The 20,047-nt window shown below is 45.2% G+C and overlaps 1 protein-coding gene across 2 annotated transcripts in view; it reads left to right on the top strand.

Annotated features, from left to right (window-relative positions):
• Positions 1-20,047, top strand: part of DSCAM (DS cell adhesion molecule) — a 699,778-nt gene that overhangs the window by 134,672 nt on the left and 545,059 nt on the right. For both annotated transcript variants that reach the window (XM_053903059.1, XM_053903060.1), the window contains exon 3: positions 11,632-11,778. In XM_053903059.1, coding sequence (XP_053759034.1) covers positions 11,632-11,778 — 147 coding nt within the window. The remainder of the gene's footprint in view (positions 1-11,631; positions 11,779-20,047) is intronic.

Below are 20,047 nucleotides of genomic sequence, written 5' to 3' on the forward strand. Positions count from 1 at the left end.
AATCCCCTTTACCTAGTTCACCTCCCTGCTCTGGTAACCAGCAGTTTGTTTTCTGTGTCCATAAGTCTATTTCTGTTTTGTTTGTTCATTTGTTCTATTTTTTTTGTTTTTGTTTTGTTTTGTTTTTTTTAGATTCCACGTATAAGTAAACTGATGTGCTGTCTCTCTCTGACTTATTTCATTTAGCATAATACCCTCTAGATCTGCCCATGTTGTCGCAAATGGCACGATTTCATCTTTCTTATGTCTGAGTAATATTCTGTTTTATACACACACACTCACCCCCCTCCCCCTATATTCCTTATCTTCCTGTCTGTGGACACGTAGGTTGCTTTCATATCTTGGCTATTGTAAATAGCACTGCAGGGAACATAGGGGTGCATATATCTCTTTGAACTGGTGTTTTGTTTCTGTTTCGGAGAAACATCCAGAAGTAGAAGTGTTGGACTGTATGGTGGTTCTGCTTTAAACTCTTTGAGGAACCTTCGTACGGTTTTCCCTGGTGGCTGTGCCATTTTACATCCCCACCAACAGTACATGAGGGTTCCCTTTTCTCTGTGTCCTCGCCAACACTTACTATTTCTTGTCTTTTTGATAATAGAAAATCTGAGCAGTGTGAGGTGATACCTCATTTCCTTGATGATTAATGATATTGAGCATCTTTTCATATGCCTGTTGGTCATCTCCATGTCTTTGAAATGCCTTCCCAATCTTTAATCAGATTGTTTTTTTTGTGTTTGTTGTTGTTTGATATTAAGTGCTATGAGTTCTTTATATATTTTGGGTATTAACCCTTGTCAGATGTTTGATTTGCAAATATCTTTTCCCATTCTGTGGGTTGCCTTTTCATTTTTGATATGGTTTCTTTCACTTTGCAGAAGCTTTTTAGTTCAATGTGGTCCCACTTGTTTATTTTAGCTTTACTTATCCTTGTATGAGGAGACCGGTCCAAAAAAATATTGCTAAGACAAATGTCAAACAGCTTACTGCCTGTGTTTTTTTTTTCCCTTTTCTAGGAGTGTTGTCTATGTTTTCTTCTAGGAGTTTCTTCTAGGAGTTTCTAGGTCTTACATTCAAGTTTTTAATCCATTTTGAGTTGATTTTAGTGTGTTGATATGGTGCAAGAAAGTGGTCAAGTTTCATTCTTTTGCATGTGTCTGTCCAGTTTTCCCAGCACCATTTATTAAAGAGATTGTCTTTCCCCCCTTGTATATTCTTGCCTCCTTTGTCGTGGATTAATTGACCACAAATGCATGCGTTTATTTCTGGGCTCTCTGTCCTATTCCACTGATCTATGTGTCTGTTTTTGTGTGAGTACTATACTTTCTGGATTACTATAGCATTGTAGTATAGTTTGAAATCAGGGAGCATGATACCTCTGGCTTTGTTCTTTCTCAAGATTGTTTTGGACATTCATGGGCTCTTATGGTTCATAAAAATTTTAGGATTCTGTGAAAAATGCCATTGGAAATCTGTAGATGGCTTTAAATCATAATTTTTTTGGTATTTATAATAGATTCTAAAAGATTTATAATCTTTTAAAAGACCATCTGACTATTTAAACAAAAATAATAATAATGACTTGTGGAGTTTATAACGTATGTCTAAATAAAATGGATGGTAATTAATAGCATTAAGGCCTGGAGTAGAGATGTGGCAGTATAATATTGTAAGGTTATTTTTTTATATGTGAAGTTGTATAATATCACCTGACTATAGATTATAAGTTACAGATGTATAGTCTAAGATGTACAGCATCCGCTAAAATAGCAAAACAGAGAATTATGACTAATAAGCTAATCAAGGAGGAACAAAATGGAACGACTCAAAAAAATTTCAGTGCTAAACATATAATGAAAAAATAGGAAAAAGGAAACAATAGATGGTGAAAATAGAAATAAAATAACAAGATGATGAATTTAAACCTAACCATACCAATATTCACATTAAATATAAATGTTATAATTATCCCAATTAAAAGGCAGCAATTGCTAGATTAGATTCAAATACTGTTTAAAAGAAGTGTACTTTATTTTTAAAAAAAATTTTAAAATATTCATTTACTTTGGTAGAGAGAAAGTGAAAGGGAGAGTGCATGTGAGTGGGGGAGGGGCAGAGAGCGAGGGAAAGAGAGAATCCCAAGCAGACTCTGCGCTGTTAGCATGGGATTCAATCCCATGAACTGTGAGATTATGACCTGCGCTGAAATCAACAGTCAGATGCTTAACTGAATGAGCCACCCAGACACCCTGAAATGTACTTTAAATATAAAGATGCAGATATGTTAAAGGTAACAGGATGGGAAAATATGTATTATGCTCATCAAGTCAAATACATTTAATCAAAAATATCAGAAGAAATCTAGAGTAAGTACATTAATATCAAAGTGTATTTCATAGCAAAGAATATTACCAGGGCTAAAGGTCATTTCATAATATAAAAGAGTCATTTAATTCAGAAGATATTGACCATTCTAAATGTTTATGCCCCTTAGGTCAGCACTTCAAAATACATGAAGTAAAAACCAGTCATGGCCAAATTATGGAAAGAGCCCAAATGTCCATCAACTGATGAAGGCATAAAGGAGATGTGGTGGTACACACACACACACACACACACACACACACACACACACACAATGGAAAACTAATCAGCAATGAAAAAGAATGAAATCTTGCCATTTGAAACAATGTGGATGGAACTAGAGGGTAGTATTCTAAGCGAAATAAGTCAGAGAAAGAAAGATACCATATAATTGCATTCATGTGGAATTTGAGAAACACAACAGATAACATTGGGGAAGGGAAGGAAAAATAAGATAAAAACAGAGAGGAAGGTAAATCATAAGAAACTCTTAAATACAGAGCACAAACAGGATTGCCGGAGGGGAGGTGGGTGAGGGGATGGGCTAAATGGCTGATGGGTATTGAGGAGGGCGCTTGTTGAGATGAACACTGGATGTTGTATGTAAGAGATGAATCACTGGGTTCTCCCCCTGAAGCCAAGACTACGTCGTATGTTAACTAATTTGAATTTAAATAACAAAAAAAACAAGAGTAAAATTTCTAGGAGAAACAGACAAGTCAAACTTTATCATTGGAGATTTCAATATCCCTTTTTTATTAAGGAGCAGTAGACAGAATCAGCAAGAATAGAGAATACTTGAAGGGCAGTGTTAGATATTCGACCATGTTGACGTTTAAATAGAGAACATTGAATCCGACAGTGGCACAATACATACACTTTTTAAGGTCACACGGAAATTTACCAAACCATATTATGGGAAATGAAGCAAGTCCGAGGTGGATTTTTTATTTTTTTTAATGTTTATTTATTTTTGAGAGACATACAGCACATGCACAAGTGGGGGAGGGGCAGAGAACGAGGGGGACAGAGGATCCAAAGCAAGCTTTTACAGCAGACAGCTTGATGTGGAACCCATGAACCCATGAACCACAGGATCACAACCGGAGCCGAAGTCGGACGCTTAACCAACTGAGCCACCCAGGCCCCCCTCAGATGAATTTTTTTAAAAATAAAATTATATAAAATATGTTCTTTGACTGCAGTGGAACTAAGTTAGCAGTCACCAACTCCAGGAAATCCCCAAATACTGGGATACTAAATAACACACTTCTAAATAGTCGGTGTAAAAGAAAAAGCAGAAGGAAAACTAGAAGGTATTTTTATTTAAGTTTATTTTTGAGAGAGACAGAGACAGCATGAGTGGGGGAGCGGCAGAGACACTCTTGAGAGAGAATCCCAAGCAAGCTCTGTGCCACAGAGCCTGATGAGGGGCTCGAACTCACAAAACCGTGAGATCATGACCTGAGCTGAAACCAAGAATACCTAACCGACTGAGCCACCCAGGTGCCCCAGAAGGTATTTTGAATGGAGTGAAAATGGAAGCCCAATATCTAAGAAAGAATTTTGGGGACACCACTAAAACAGTGCCTGGGGGGGGCATTTATTGTTTAAAAAACCCCAATTAGAAATTAAAAATTGTCTCAAATACTGATCTTGGCTTCTATCCTAAAACAAGAAAAGGAGAGCAAATTAAAACTAATATAAGCAGAAAGGAAATAATATAAGTCAGAGTCAAAATCAATAAATTATAAAACATAGCAAATCCAGGAAGCCAAAACTTTTACATGGATATTCATAGCAGCTTTATTTGTAATAGCCCAAAATGGGTCAAAGCCCATCAACAGATGACTGAGTAAACAAATTGTGGTTCAACCATAAAATGGGGTGAAAAGGAATGTATTACAGAGCTCCCCCCACCTTATCTACGGGGGATGTGTTCCAAGATGCCCAGTGGATGCCTGAAACCACGGATAGTAACAAAGTCTACATATACTGTGTGTTTTCCTATACATACATTTCTGTGATAAAGTTTCATTTATAAATGATGCCCAGTCCGAGATTAACAACAAAAGTGATAAAACGGAATGATTAAAACAATGTGCCGTGATAAAAGCTATGTGAATATGGTCTCTCTCTCCAAATGTCTTATTATAGTGTCCTCCCCCTTCTTGTGACGTGAGATGATAAAGTGCCTCTGAGGTGACATGAAATGGGGTGAGTGAAGTACGCATCGTGATGTAGCCTTCGGCTTACCATTGACCTTCTGATGACACGTCAGAAGGGGGATCATGTGCTTCCAGACCTCGGTTGACCGAAGCTAACTGAAGCCATGAAGAAAAGGAAAACCACAGATGAGGGGCGGAGTGCTGTGTTGGTAAACACAGCAACAGGCGAGGAATCTCAAAATATCTATACTGAGTGAAAGAAGCCAGATAAAAATGTATGCACTGTATGACTCCATTTATATAAAACTCTAAAATGTGTCACCTAGTGTGTAATTATGGAAAGCACACCAGTGGTAGCCTGTGAAAGGGGGTGGGGGTGGGGAGGGAGGGTTTGTAAAAGAGAACAAGCGAACTTTTCAGGTGATGGGTCTGTTCCTTATCTTGGTTGTGACCTCATAGGTGTATACATACGTCAAAACTTGTCAGTAAACATGCTGTTTTATCCTATCCCAATTTTATGTTGATCAGGTTGTTTTAAGACAAAGCAAGTACTAATATCTGGCTGACCTATTCACCTGAGAGAGTTGCCTTGATGTTAATAGAAAAACAGTAGCTGATAGGGACTGCACGTTCGGTGGGCACCTCCGTGCTTCTCTGGCCAGCCCACAGGAAGCCTCTTAAGTATCTCTTGGCATCCACGTCACTCGAAAAAGTCTTGAGCCTCTGGTGACAGGTGATTGTCCTGAGGGAGAGCAGCCAACCAGTCTGGTTCATTGGTTTCTCTGCTTTCTGATTTTGAAATTGAAGTCCTGAGAGAGTGTCCATCTATCCTCAGGACGCTTGGGGACCTTCAGGTGGGTGGGGCACCTTCCATCCTCCATGGGAACCAGAAAGCCAGAGGAAGCCTGTCTGTGGAAGAGGAGAAGGGTGAAGCCAGAATCGAAGAGGAAGAGGTTGAGGTGCCCTTCCCAGAGCTCACTTGCAGGTTCCAAAGCAGTCATGTCTTCAAAGGTGTCTTCTCTTTGAGCCTAAGGTAGTTCAGATCAGCTCCCCTTGCCAGCGATCAGAGAGATCAGTGAATAAAACGGTTGTGTGCTAGACATTGTGCCAAGCACTTGAAGACATTCTCTCTTTCATTTTGTTTTTACATTTTTAAAAAATGTTTTATTTATTTTTGAGAGAGAGAGCACGAGCAGGCGCGGGGGAGGGAAGGGGGGGGACAGAAGATCAAAAGCAGGCTCTAGACTGACAGCAGCGAGCCCAGGGAGGGGGTCAAACTCACAAACTGTGAGATCATGACCTGAGCCGATGTTGGACGCTTAACCGACTGAGCCACCCATGTGCCCGGCCATTCTCTATTTTAACCTGCACGACCAGGCAAGGTAGATAGTATTTCCATTTTCAGGTGAAGGGAAGGAGGTCTCTGTGGGCTTGTTGTTGGTTGTTCATAGGAATTGCGGTTGGGAAGTCAGTTTACCTAAGAGGTACTGGGCCAGTCCTCACAGTTTCTGGAATGTTCCCTGCTCATATCACCTTCACTCCTCTCTCTTTCCTCTCCACCTCTGCATCTTCCTGTCCTTCGGGGCCAGCTCAAGTGCCTCCTTCCCCACCAGCTACTCACAGGCTCCATGGTTCAGTCCTTCCCTAGATTCTTATTACCTGTTGTGACTCTCACCTGTGCCCTCGTCTCTGTTCTCTTCTAGTTCTGCCACCCGAACTTGCCTTCTTCAGCTAATTGTTCCATAGAGGTTAGGATCTTCGTAGTCCCTGAGACCGTGCTTGACATGAGGGTGTGTTCAAGATGTAATTGTTTGAGGCATATCTCTTAATTTATTAAGTAATCAGCTACAAAATACAATAGAACAAAAAACCAATTTCTATAAAACTAGTGTGGCTTGAGGTCATGTTGTGCCTCAGATTACCATTTCCCAAACAGGAAAGACGGACATCAACCCTCCTCCTGGCCCTAAGTCTTCTGTTGTTCCGGAGAAACCCACATGGACATTTATTAGTGGTTTATCACTTTGGACGGAGAAATCAAAGGGGTAGAAACAGTCTGAATCCGGGGCGCCTGGGTGGCGCAGTCGGTTAAGCGTCCGACTTCAGCCAGGTCACGATCTCGCGGTCCGTGAGTTCGAGCCCCGCGTCAGGCTCTGTGCTGATGGCTCGGAGCCTGGAGCCTGTTTCCGATTCTGTGTCTCCCTCTCTCTCTGCCCCTCCCCCGTTCATGCTCTGTCTCTCTCTGTCCCAAAAATAAAATAAAAAACGTTGAAAAAAAATTTAAAAAAAAAAAAAAAAAAAAAAAAGAAACAGTCTGAATCCAACCCATCGGGGAGGAAGGCCACCCAGACCTACCTTCCCCCCCCGCAGTGCCCAATTCTTCACTTTCCCCTCACTCACCTCCACCCCATCGTCCCCCATTGTAGGTGGGTCCTACAAATGCACGCCGTCGTCCCGTTGCTCCATGGATAGAGTCTGGATCAGGACCAACCTCATGGGATGGGAGCAGTGCAGTCACATAGGGCCCAGTGCTGAGAGGGTCCCAGAGCTTAGGGTTAAACTTCTCCCATTGCCATCTTGAAACATTTAATGCTTTTATCTTTCTGTGTTTAGTAAGTGAAGTGTGATAGGGCATTGGAATGTGCTCTGGGAGCTTGGGGCCTCGGCTCTTACACGGTCCTGCCTCATGTCGCCTCCCCCAGAAGGGGTCTCAACAGCCCACTCACCAGTTTCTGGGTGTCCAGACCCCCCCATTTAGCCTCCACCTCCCTAACCCCACTGTGCCCACTGCTGCCCCTCTGATGTCTGGTGCCCTGGCCCTGCCTGGCCTCTGCTCCCTGTCCCTGTCCCTGTCCAGCAGCCACTGCCCTCTTCCCCCCTGGCCGGGGCCCGGGTGGGGTGTGGATAGGAGTGGGTGCAGACACTCCCAAGTGGGGTATGGCAGAAGCCACCCTTCCCCCAGCCAGCATGGAGGCCGCAATCTCTTAGAGGTCGCCTGATCGCTGTGGGTTGAGGCAATGGAGACGGGAGATTGTCTTTCCCGTCCCCGGCTGGGGCTTCGCACTTCTGCCCAGACACCGGCAAAAGGGAGCCCTGCAGCTGGTGGGCTGTGTGTGCCCGGTGAAGTGTGGCCCAGAGCAGCTGTGAGGCCTGCACCTGCTTAGTGCCTCAGTGGTTGTTCTGTGCCCCAGGCAGTGCGTCATCGAGCAGCGAATGAAAAACACCATGGCAGGGTGAGAGAAAGACCACAGGAAAAAAGAGCAAGTTTTCTAGCTTTAGGATCCTTATGGCACTTTTCCCCTCCTTGGTAAATAAGAGGTCCTGGATTTTCAATTTGCCCTGGGCCCCACAAATCAGGTGCTTGGCCTGACTTGCTTAAATTTATTTTCATGGTAGACTGTGAAAAGAGACTGTTCCTTGTTTACTAATACTTGGGTTTGAAAGGGTCTTTCCATTTGGAAGGATGACATCTAACAGGGAGGGGTGGGTCCTACAAAGGCACACCAGCTGTGTGATCTCTGCTCACTATATACGCCTGATTTTCCCCCCAAGCCACGTCACTGCAGATTGTCTCTTCTGATCCCTTTTACCGCCTTAGATCTCAACGGCAAGATTTCAGAGCTGGTAAGTTTGACTGAGGCAGACTCCCGTCGGTAGCCCTGGAGTCAGATCCCCTGGCTCTGCGTGCTGGTTGCTGAGAACCCACACAGACAGTCTTCAGAAGATTGTTCGTGCCCCGGACCCGCTTCACACACAAACAGAGTGGGAAGTGCCTGGGAATGCCTTGCCCTGGGACCAGTCCCAAGCCAGGGACAGACTGCTCTGAGGATAAAGTCCCAGCTCCTGGCACGGGATGATGGAGCTCTGAGGCGGGACTCACGTTCACAGCTCCTCTCGGATCAGGTGGAGGCTGGGACTGCCCTGAAGTCACACTCTGGCTTAGCTGCCCGCCCTGCCCTGTGCTCCTTCCCCAGCCTCTCCCTGGTTCTCCGGGGCTCCTGTCTACGATCAGCCGCTTTCACCCAGCTCCTATCTGCTCTGGGGAGAGCCCGGCTTAGGACCCAGGGTGCAAGACCTAGGTCACGCTATTTTGTGATGCAAATGTCAGTCGTGTTTAAAATAACACTTAGTGTTTGCCTGGGTCTTACTCTTGCAGCCTGGTCTCTGTTCCCATAATTAGTTGTAGTGAGGCCTAGATTTACCCGAGTATCCTGGGAGGCTCGCTGTGACCTTGGGAGACTTGTATTGTAATATGAGAAGTATATCCTGATCGATAGTAGTGTTGGCCTCTTAAGCTGTGGGGGCCTCAGGAGTAAACATTTTTACTCATAAGGGGGAGATCTATCGTGAAAACCCGGGTCGCTTTTTAAAAATAATAGGTAATGACTACAGAGTCAAATGTAGAATATGTGTATATTCTACAATAGGGTTAGAAGTGTGGGTGGTGGGCATTGAGGAGGGCACTTGTTGGGATGAGCACTGGGTGTTGTATGGAAGCAATGAACCACGAGAATCTACCCCCCAAAACCAAGAGCGCACTGTGCACACTATATGTTAGCCAATTGGACCATAATTTATATTAAAAAAAAAGAAAGAAATTACATCATTAAAAAAAGAAGTACATGTAAAAGGAAGCCCTGTTACGTCTATGTATTCATCCTCCGAGCATTTATTGAGTATCGACTGTATGCCAAACATTTTTAAAAGTTCTACAGTAATTTTTTGAAAGGCCCCATGCGTGGTCTGTCTTTGCAGAAGGAAGAATCTAGTGAGGGAATGGAGTGTTTCCTTTGACGTTTGTTCCCTCTGAGCTGGGTGGGGTGCGGTGCACCCAGTTTGTAGCCCTGATTCAAGGAGACCTGGGCTCTTTGGGGCTGGCTTGGGGGCTGGAAGGAACAAAAGTCCCAGACATTTGACCCTGGCTCACGGGAGGCCAGCGGGAAGCTGTGTGTGAGGCCCGGACTGAGGGGTTCCGAGACTGCAGGACTTTGGGTACAAACAGGGCAAGTCCCTAGTTGGTCACTGTATGTTTGTGGCTCCGGTGACCAGGCCTAGTGCGTGGCCGCAGGCCTTTTAGGAAGGCACTCCTTCTGTCTCCCTATGGGCACCTTCCCTTGTCCCTGCTCTTCCTGGCTGGGACAGAGAGAGAGGCGCCCTGTTTTTGATTTGCATTACAAATTCCTCCACCTGAGCCATTTATGTGCGTGAAGTGGGGTTCACAGGAAGTCTGGGGAGCCCAAGTGGTTTTATGGCTTGTAGCAAACATCCTACAAACACACAGACTTACATTGGACTCCTACACTTCGCTCAGGTGGCCTTGTCCCTGTGCCGAGGGACTCTGCGGCTCTTGGCCATGTTGTCCGGTCCCTCCCTCTTCTCTTGTCAACCCTTCTCTCTTCTGTCTTCTTCTCTCCACCACTCCCAAATTCTCATTCATTGATGACTTTGGTTACTTTATCTCTTTGTCGCCTCTTTCTGTCGTATGACTGTAGACCTCCACTCTCCCCAGAGTTTCATTTATCGAGGTATTTTCCGGTACAAAGTGAGCTCCTGCCCCTGTGTGTGATGATGATGTTTCTGAGGCCAGGCCCTTGGGCACCCTGAGCTGGTGCCCGGTGGACTTTTTTGCAAGAGGTGTCAAATTGCCCCCTGGCACATCGCACGGGACCGCGATGGAGTGCAGGGATGCGGGTCTCAGAAAAGTCCCAAACCTCTGAAAATCTCTCTGGTTTGAGACAGGAATGAACAAATTCTCCAGGTCGGGAAAATAATAAATACTGATATTACCAACGGGGTTTGGGGAGCCGTACTCTGAGTAGTGGCATACTCTAATACTAAAATGCATATCACAGAACCAGTGCCAGTCTTAAAGATCATTCTCCTTGAGCATTCACCTATGCCTATGAAGAGATTCCCCTTTAGAAGCTCATTCCTATTTTTGTCGGTATGCCAATTTCTTTAAAAGTTAATTTCATGGCCGGTTTTCTTGGCACACATTTGGCCAGCAGATGACTAAAAATATCGAGAGCTGGTTAGATGATGAGATAGTAAGCTGTCTCTGGGGCTGTTGGAGAAGACCAGAGACTTCTGAAATTCAGACTTGGAGAATCTTCCTGTCCCAACCCCCTCATTTTAAGTCTGAGGAAAATAAAGGTCTGCAGAAGTGAGGCTTGCTTCCATATTTATCAAGCTGGGGTGAGGCACAGCTGGGATTAGAGCACTGATTTCTCCTTATCCGGGAGGCAGAGGCCTCTCCCCACATCAGGCGATGGCATGAATCCAGTTCTGGCTGTTAGTCCACGTAGCTTCACCCAACCTGCTCGTGGCAGGTGCCGTTCTGAGTGCGGTATCCACATTAACGGACTGAGTCATTATGATTGCCCTCGTGGTAGATGTCTATCATCAAAATCCCCATTATGTGGATGGTTAGGGCACTCACTCACTGTGCAGGTGGCTGGGCTTGGGTGTGAACCCAGTCAGGTGGACGTGAAGGGCGGGCAAAGAGTCCCACTGCCACCCCACCTCTAACCCAGACATCTGGCTCATGGATGTCTCCTCTGAAGGTTTTCCGGGTGCTCCTAAGGTGCTTGGGCAGAGGCTTCCTCATCAGCCTCCTTCCCTAAGCCACGGGAAGTGGAATAATTGTGTCCAAAACTGCTTTGCAGCTGGCACAAAAGATTACTTATGCGGAGTTATTTTAATTGTCAGATAGTCTTTAAGAATTCTCAGGAGAGGTTGCCTTTCTTGATTTTTTTAACCCCTTCTTCTTTATAGTCAGAAAATTCTTCCCTCGTCCTCAAAGGACACGGAGAGCAGTGTCTTATGATCGTGGCTCCTTGAAGAAGCTACTTCTCCCTTCCAGGTGTATGTAAGGGGGCAGATGAGCTGTTTCTAGATATGCTCTTGCCCTTTGGAAAATGCATTTGTCCAGGGAATGAAAGTTTTCAAGACACGAACTGCAGGTTTCTCTAATCTATTTCGCAATAACTGTAGTCGATGCAGTCACTATATGTAAGCAACCATGCGTATATTCGAATGAGGTTGTCCCAGAATGAGCCCCTGCCAAGGTCTTACCAACGGTCCTCTCCTTGCCTTCCAGTTTTACGGGAGCCCTATACAGTCCGTGTGGAGGACCAGAAAACCATGAGAGGCAATGTTGCGGTCTTCAAGTGCATTATCCCCTCCTCGGTGGAGGCGTACGTCACCGTGGTCTCATGGGAGAAAGACACCGTGGTACTCATCTCAGGTAGGCTGGGCGTGTCCGGGGCGCAGGGCGCCGGGCTCACCTTCTCAGTGCTCGTTTCAGGTATTGAATTGGGTCTCTGGCTATGTGTCCATCATAGCTAAGAATTGGCCTACGTCTGGTTGATGCTGTTTGATGATTGTGTGACATCAGTGCTTTATATCGGTTTCCCGACTCGATGCAGACATTCCTCAGTGAATTGACTGATGGACGGGTAGAAATGAGCTACTGTGCGTACCACCGTCATGTTATTCTCTGAGGCAGTTTTGGCTTATATCTGCTGCTGAAAATAGGGCAGTATGGTTATCGCGTCTGGGAGAGTCATCAGTAATATGCTCAGGACTGATAGCCTCCAACTATAATCTGGCAAACAGAAGCTCTGGTTTCGAATGTTGTGACCTTTTCAAATGCCTTGAGAGCTATGTGATGTCTCTGATCTCTTTGTTGAAGATTCTACTCAGAATATATATTCAGCACTGAGATACATATATATATGTATATACATGTGAAATATATAACATAATATTATATACGTGTATAATTTATTATATTAAATATTTATTATTTAAATTTTAATTTATTATTTAATTTTAATTTATTATTTAATTATTTTAATTTATTATTTAAAAATTATATATACATATATATCAAATACATAATTTATTGGTTTTTTTCTGGAACCTGGAAGTGACACGACTGAAATTTTAGCCTCTAAGATGTGCTAGTTCTTTTCTCATGGTTTTTAAGTAGATTTCTTGCCCCCTTGCTGCTTAGCTGGAAAGGCCCTATGGGCAGTACCCACGTTTCCTGTTTTGCTCGTCTTTGGAGAGTAAGTGACTATGGGCTGGTCTTGGAGAAGAGCGATGATGGGTACCAAGTCAGCTAAAGCTGATTATAAATGCTTGCTTTCCTCTGTATGTCTGTGTGGATGCGTGTCCACATGTGCACACACACGTCTTATGCAACTCTTGAATACCATCAAGATTTTGCCCATTTACAGAGATAGGAAATTAGAACTCAGTTCTCATGGTGACCTAGCATTTATGCTCTTCAGCTTTTTGGTTTTCTAGACAGTATAGGTTACTATTCAGGGACCATTAAAAAAAAAAAAAAACCAGACAAACCACAAAACCATTAGAAAGTCCAAACCAAAAATTACATCTTTGGTCTTTAAAGTACGTCCAGTAAACTATCACGTAATTGAGGTTTTCAGGTTTTCTTAACACGTTCAGCTCAGACTCCCTCTAACTTCATTCAGTGAACATTAAATGTCTAAATCACCATGATTTAACTTAAAGTATTGAAAAAATAGTAGGCTTAATGACTGAAATATGATTACACGTAGTCAGAATGGACTCACCTGTGCACTTTTATTTGTTGTCGTGTTTTTAAAAAAAAATTATTTATTTGTGTTAAGCGATCCCTGCACCCAACGTGGAGCTGCAGCTCAGGGCCCCAAGATGAAGGGTCACACGTGCTCCCGCTGGAGCCAGACAGGCTCCCCCTCTTTGTTGTGTTTGGTGAATGGTCTTACTGGCTTCTGTTTAGAGGTCATTTTAGTTTCTGAATGGCAGATGGAGAGATTTGATGACAAGTCCGTCTGGCTGAGCCCAAGGCCAGAGTGGAAGGGCAGTCACATGCACCTGTTGAGGGCTGGTGGGCTCACTGAGGGGGACAATGCAGGACGGTATTTGCAGTCTCCCACACTCAGGGGCCTGGGCTGAGGGAGGTGCGACCGTCATAGAACAGCCATGGGACAACTTCTGGGGTTTGCCGTGGAGGGGGAGGGAACAGGGGAGGATTGCAAATGGATTTGTACTTGAGGAGACATATGTCATTTCTGTGAATATTTGATTGGCCAAAGCCAGTCACATGACCTGTCTGACTTGAGTGAGACGTGCCCAGGAGAGAACGACTGGAGATCTGAGTGGGAGATAGAAATATCTGCCGAGGTTTTATATACCTGTTGATATAGACATCTATATCGATAAGTATGTTTTATATGTTTGTAATACAGGTTATATATTAATATTTATCAATTTATTATTAAATATATTAATATTGTATATTAAATAATTATATGTTATATATAAATTATATACCATATATAAATAATTATATGTGAAATGAAATATATTTAAAATATATTAATATTTATTAATTTATTATTACATACATAACATTAATAAATATTAATAATACAGGTTATACATTAAAAATGTAATGTGTGCATTCTTATGTTTCCTAGGCATCTTTTTTTTTTTTTAACGTTGATTCATTTTTGAGAGACACAGAGAGACAGAACATGAGCAGGGGAAGGGGCAGAGAGAGAGGGAGACACAGAATCTGAAGCAGGCTCCAGGCTCCGAGCTGTCAGCCCAGAGCCCGACGCGGGGCTCGAACTCATGAACTGAGAGATCATGACCTGAGCTGGAGTCGGGTGCTCAACCGACTGAGCCACCTGGGAACCCCCCTTGGCATCTTTAATTAGCGGTTTACCCATGCAGATTTCATCTTTTTGCAATCTATGTGAATAGACTTGTTTTCTTCAAACATGAACCTAATTAAATTAAAGGAATTTTATATCTGGTGAGCAGGAGAGGGTGCTGATATGCAAACCCAAAGCTGGTGTCTTCCTAACAGGAACTGATGACACCCTTGTCTCCTCAGTCACGCCTTAGAGCTTTATCCTTTGGCAAAATTTTGAAAACAATGTGTACCATGGATAAGCACTTGGCCTTTTTTTTTTTTTCCACAAAAGTATCCACAAAAACCAATATAGTATAGGCTTTTATCTCATCAAGGAATACTTCAGTAGCAAGTTTTTGTTGGTTTATAAGCTAGCCATTTCATCAAACACGAGGTATTCCCAAGATACTCAGTGCGGTTCCCATGGCGTGTGTGTGTGTGTGTGTGTGTGTGTGTGTATGTTTGTATATAGAGAAAGAGATGGGGAGACAAAGACACAGAAACAGACTGAGACACGCACAGAAAGAGAGTGAGTTAGAGCTGTTTTCATTCTCAAGGAGTTTAACCTGAGAACAGGGCCCCGATGCAGCGTTATGACCTGTAAATAGGAAGTCCGGAAGTTAACCTTGTACTGTAACTGGTGCACCTGCTCCCAGCGCCTGGCCCCCACCCAGTGAGGCTGTCAAAAATGCCCAGGGAAGGAAGTCATGAAGCCACTGAAGATGACAAAATGGTTAAAAGCATTGGGGATCTTAATCAATGAACGGGTTTTGGGTGATTTTGGTGGGGAAGGATTACATTTCTTGCTGGTGGCCAGGTCCCCGCATGAGGCAGGGCACAGGTAACCACACGTGGGAGGCAGGGAGGCTCAGAGGCTGAGCCTGGGGCCTCCCTCCTCCGGGCAGCAGTGGGGGCAGCCTCACACAGCACCGAGGTCCCAGGGACCCAGGGGCTTTTCTGAGTGAACTCTCAGCTCCAGCAAAGGCATCCCAGATCGTGTGCACGGTAGATGGTCCGCAAAATGTTAATTTGTCTGTGATTTGTAAATAAACCGATAACCCCGGTGGTCCCTTGCTGATCTGGTTTAGCTTTGGTGGCTGGCAGGGGCGGTCACCGGCCTCAGTCTTCCCGGGATTCTGAGACAGCCCAGCCTACGGTGAGTCTGGCTGGGAAATTTGTCCCAGGGGACATGCCTCCTCCATACACGTCGCTTCCTTTGGTGGAAGAAGGCAGTGAGCCAAATGCGCCGTGAAAAGGAGCCTGTGTGCATGTCTGCCTCAGCGGGTAGAGTGGGAAGAGAAGACCGGCCGTGGGCTGATCCCAGAAAGCCGGAGCTCCCGCAGGTCACCGGGGGCCTGGCCGCTGTCCCCGCGTGTGCACATGGTGCTAGTGAAAGGAAGCCGCCTGTTCTCCGGGTCCCTGCTGTCCTCCCACCGCTCTGTGGGTGCCACCACTCAGCCTCTCGGAGTCCAGAGCACCCCGGGGAGAGGCCAGAGCGCCAGGCCTTCTCCTGGTCCGTGAGTGTCAGGCTTATGCACACGTTCTAGGCCAGGGGTGTTTGGAAATCCAGGCTGAGGTAAGTGGGTGTTTGTCGCCTAGGAAATTCTTCCAGTGAAAAACATAGTTAAATATTCGTGTGTTCCTATAAAAAGAAAGGGCGCGTCTTCCTAGTTTTTGCTCTTTAGTTTGGTTGAGCAGATCGGTGACTGGGCTATGTTCTTCCAGGGGTGAGAGGCACCAGTCATGTCTGTCTGGGTTTCGGCGTGAGCTGCATGGTTTCATTAGCTTACTGCACATAAAGTCATCATTGATTTTTTCCGGGGGAGGTTTCAGTTGGCCTGACTCTAGACTCAGGCATCAAGCAGTGCCTCTCTGGCACATGAGGTCGTTAGATCACCCCTAGTACGAGCATAAATGAGTGCATTTATTCTAAATGATCTTTGGAAAGAATCGTCCAGTGGTCTTGTTATGGACTACATGTTCATGTCCCCTTAAGGTTCGTGAGTTGAGGTCCCAGCCTCCAGTGTGATGGTATTTGGAGGTGGAGCCTTTGGAGAAAATTAGAGTTAGAGGGGGTCGTGGGAGTGGGGCCCCCGTGATGGGATTTGTGTCCCTAGAAGAAGAGACACCAGAGCCCTCCCTCTCCACCAGAGGAGGGCAGTGAGCAGGTGGCCATCTGTATCCCAGAGGAGGGCTCTTAACAGAACTTGACTGTTCAGGCAGCCTGAACTTGGACTTCCAGCCTCCCAAACTGTGAGAGATAAAAGACTGGTGTTTAAGCCCCCCACTCTATGGCCTTTATTTTTTAATTTGTTTTTTTTTTTGCTTGTTTATTTATTTTGAGAAAGAGAGAGAGAGAGTGCATACATGCGCAAATGGGGGAAGGGCAGAGAGAGAGAGAGAGAGAGAGAGAGAGAGAGAGAGAGAGACGGAATCCCAATCAGGCTCTGAGCTGGCAGTGTAGAGCCCGATGCAGGATTTGAACTCACAAGCTTTGAGATCATGACCTGAGCTGAAACCCAAGAGCTGGACACTTAACTGGCTGAGCCACCCAGGTGCCCCATGGTATTTTTTTTAATAGCAGCCGAAGCTGAAAAGACAGGCTGAGAAGTAAGAGCCCCAAAACTCCCCCCGGGGAAGGAGGGGCACATAATGTCTGATGTTGTTGTGCTCTCTGCTTTGCAGTCTCCCTGGGCTGTCACCCGGCCACAGGATAGCACTTGGTTGACCTTCACTCTCGTACTCTGGCAGATGGATGATAGGAACCGGGGAACGTGTGGTAGGAGGGCATCTCAGGGACAGGCACACCCTGTGCATCGAGTGTCCTCCGTTAACACTGTGGATCCCGATGGGGCGCCTTCTTACCTAACGAAAATGAGCCCGGAAGAACAAGAGTGATGATGCCCATACTCATTTTCGAACATCCTTATCACCTCCTCTGAGCGCAGACGAGAGCCTTTTAAATATCAGAATATTAATATTGCCCAATGAAAACATAGTAGGGTGGATGGCGGTGTGCCTGGGGAGGTACGGCTGATGTGGAGATAGGGAAGACGCCGTCCCGGCAAAGAACAATATCGGCGATTTTATATTTGGGTTTCACTCAGTGGCCCATTGTGAGTTTCTTCCCGGTTAGGGAGGCTGGCGACGAGCGAGCCCAGTATTCTGTGTCTGTTTCCTCTGATAAAATTCTGAGAGTCTCACTGGGGGTTTAGCTACATTAACATCAAAGACACAGCCCAAGGGTAACCGGATTTGGAAAATGGAAAAAGTGAACATTTTACTATTCCCAGAGATCTGCCTCCCTCTTTAGCACTGGCCCAATTTTCCGTTAGGATATTTCCCATCTGAACACCTCTATTACTGATGACTCAAGGAGAATTTTATCTCCGAGGATCAATGAGTTCAAGTCCACGGGTGATTATCTTTTTCCTGTATTTTGGGTAAAAGTGAACAATTTTCTGCCCACATTAAATATCAAAGCCCCAGCACTTGACATGAAACACTCACTGTAGTTTACGAATGCTGTGTTTGGGTCTGGTTGCCGTAGATAAGGCAGGATCTGGGCTTGAAGACCCCCCCCCCCCCATGGAGATGACTTCTGCTCCCAGGGAGCTGTGGGTAGAGGTTATGGTGCTGTGTGTGGGGTGAGCTTGGTGGCAGGCAAAGAGGTAGGCCCCACAGGAACGCGTACCTTCGGCGTTTCTGCCTGGGGAGGTGTGGAAGGTTTCACCCAAGAGGTGGCCATTTGAGAAAATGGTGGTTTGCATCTTAGGGTGAGGAAAGCAGTTGCATCATAGGTAGAGTGACCCCAGTTAGGCCGGGTTTTTCAGGTTTCAGCAAACTGAAACTAAGGGAAGATTTGAGGTGCTCTGTTCCCTTTTGGAGTTGGGGGCATAGCTGCTGGGGGCAGGGAGGGCTGCGATGTGGCTGGTTGTCTCTGTATTTGTGCCCCCCCCACCCCCGTGGCTATAAGAGAGTCCATGTTCCCGCCTTCGAAGGCACTTATAGTTTAATTTTACTCCTGGTCGCTGGGCATTTTCAAGGCAATCTCTGCAAAGCTGCTCAGGTTGCCATGGTGATAAGACCCAGTTCTGCCCTCAAGGTGCTTATGAGTAAAGGGAATGAGATCAACATCAAAATGATTTCAGGGACCTAAATCACCCATCGTCACCTGAAAGCCCCGTCTTTGATTCTAAAAGTACTAGGATGTTGCAGGAACAAAAAGAAGCATTAATTTAACATTCACTGAAAAAGACATTTTTAGGACCAAATGGAAGCTGTTAAAGGGACATTTTCCTTTCTTTCTTCTTTACTTCCACCCATCCCTCTGTCTGTCTGTCCATCCTTCTGTCTGTCTATCTATCCATCTATCCATCCATCCGTCCGTCTGTGTATTCATCCATCCATCTATTCATCTGTCCATCTGTCTATCATTTATCTGTCTATCTATCTATCTATCTATCTATCTAATCTATCTAGATTCTAGATTTCTGGCAAGTCAGAGCCTCATTAAAAACACTGGAAATGATTCTTAGCACAGGAGGGATTCAGCAGACTAGAGTTGGAAAGGTGGAGACATGTCATATTTTCACTACGTCGTGTTTTGGGGGAGTATGACAACTAAAAACTGGGCAGGTGCACAGGAAGCGGGGAGGGACCTGGTCTCATTCCTTTTTAAAGCCATTGATTGGTTACACTTTTTCCATGTAAGTCTATTCTCACGAAGTCAATTTTTGCATGTTATTCCACCGCCACCTGAAAGTGATTCACAACAGGGCTGTTTACAACGCAGAGCAAACTCCACCTGACGCTGGGAATGACAGGTATGTTAGATGAGCTGCTTGAGTCTGCCATTCCAGAAAGAACCCACCAGTGGGATCCTGAAAGAGCCAGAGTAAACAGAAGGTCTGCTAAGTGTGAGCCTTCAGAGAGAAGACACATTCCTCATTCTCAAAATTAGAAATTGTCTTGGAGATTATAGCTTGAAGGAAACAAAAAAAATATGTTTTTGACTTTTGAACTTCTGAGACAAGTAGACACATGGCTAAAGACTTGTTAACATAATGTTTAGAACAGAGACAAAGAAAGAAAGGGAGAAAGAAAGAAAAGAATGAAAACATGACAAGGAAAGTATGGTAGCAAGTTTATACTGGAGCATCTCAGTGTGTGTGTGTGTGTGTGTGTGTGTGTGTGTGTGTGTGTGTGTGTAAAAGACACCTTCTGCCATGAAGGTATTGGGTCAGCCTAACATGCCCCTTGGTTTCCTACCAAGGAGCACCAGAGGAATATGGCCTCACCTCTGTGGTGTATTACAGCGAGAGGGTGCAGAGTGAGACCAGCAAAGGGAAAAGGCGCGTGGGGACAGGTCTGGAGGAAACCAGGCAAAAGCTTCCAGCACTTTTCTCCTCGTGGAGTCGCATAGGACACACTTAATCCCGGCAGCAGGGACTAATGACAGCAAATGTAAAATACTGTCTCCCGAGCATTTTAGAGATGCATTAGAGGTTCAGTGTCCCAAGGATTTTCCTGGAGGCTGGTCACGTGGGCACCCTCTGACTGGCATGTCCCCAAATTCCAGACTCCCGGAAGGAGAGCAGGTGTTCTGGTGTTCAGTAAACCATATTGTTCGTATGGTTCAGGCACAGGAAGGTGGTGGGGACTCTCCTGAAATTCCAGTTCCTAGACATCGGCCAAGAGGCAGCCTCACAAGCAGGCTTGTCTAATGAAAGCAGCTCTACACGTTCCACGTTGACTCCTTTCTGTACAGGGCTGTTTTCTCAGAGATGGCGGCTCAGTCCAC

This window comes from Panthera pardus, unplaced genomic scaffold (genome assembly GCF_024362965.1).
Source record: "Panthera pardus isolate Hobbes unplaced genomic scaffold, ASM2436296v1 HiC_scaffold_16, whole genome shotgun sequence".
NCBI classification, from domain to species: Eukaryota; Metazoa; Chordata; class Mammalia; order Carnivora; family Felidae; genus Panthera; species Panthera pardus.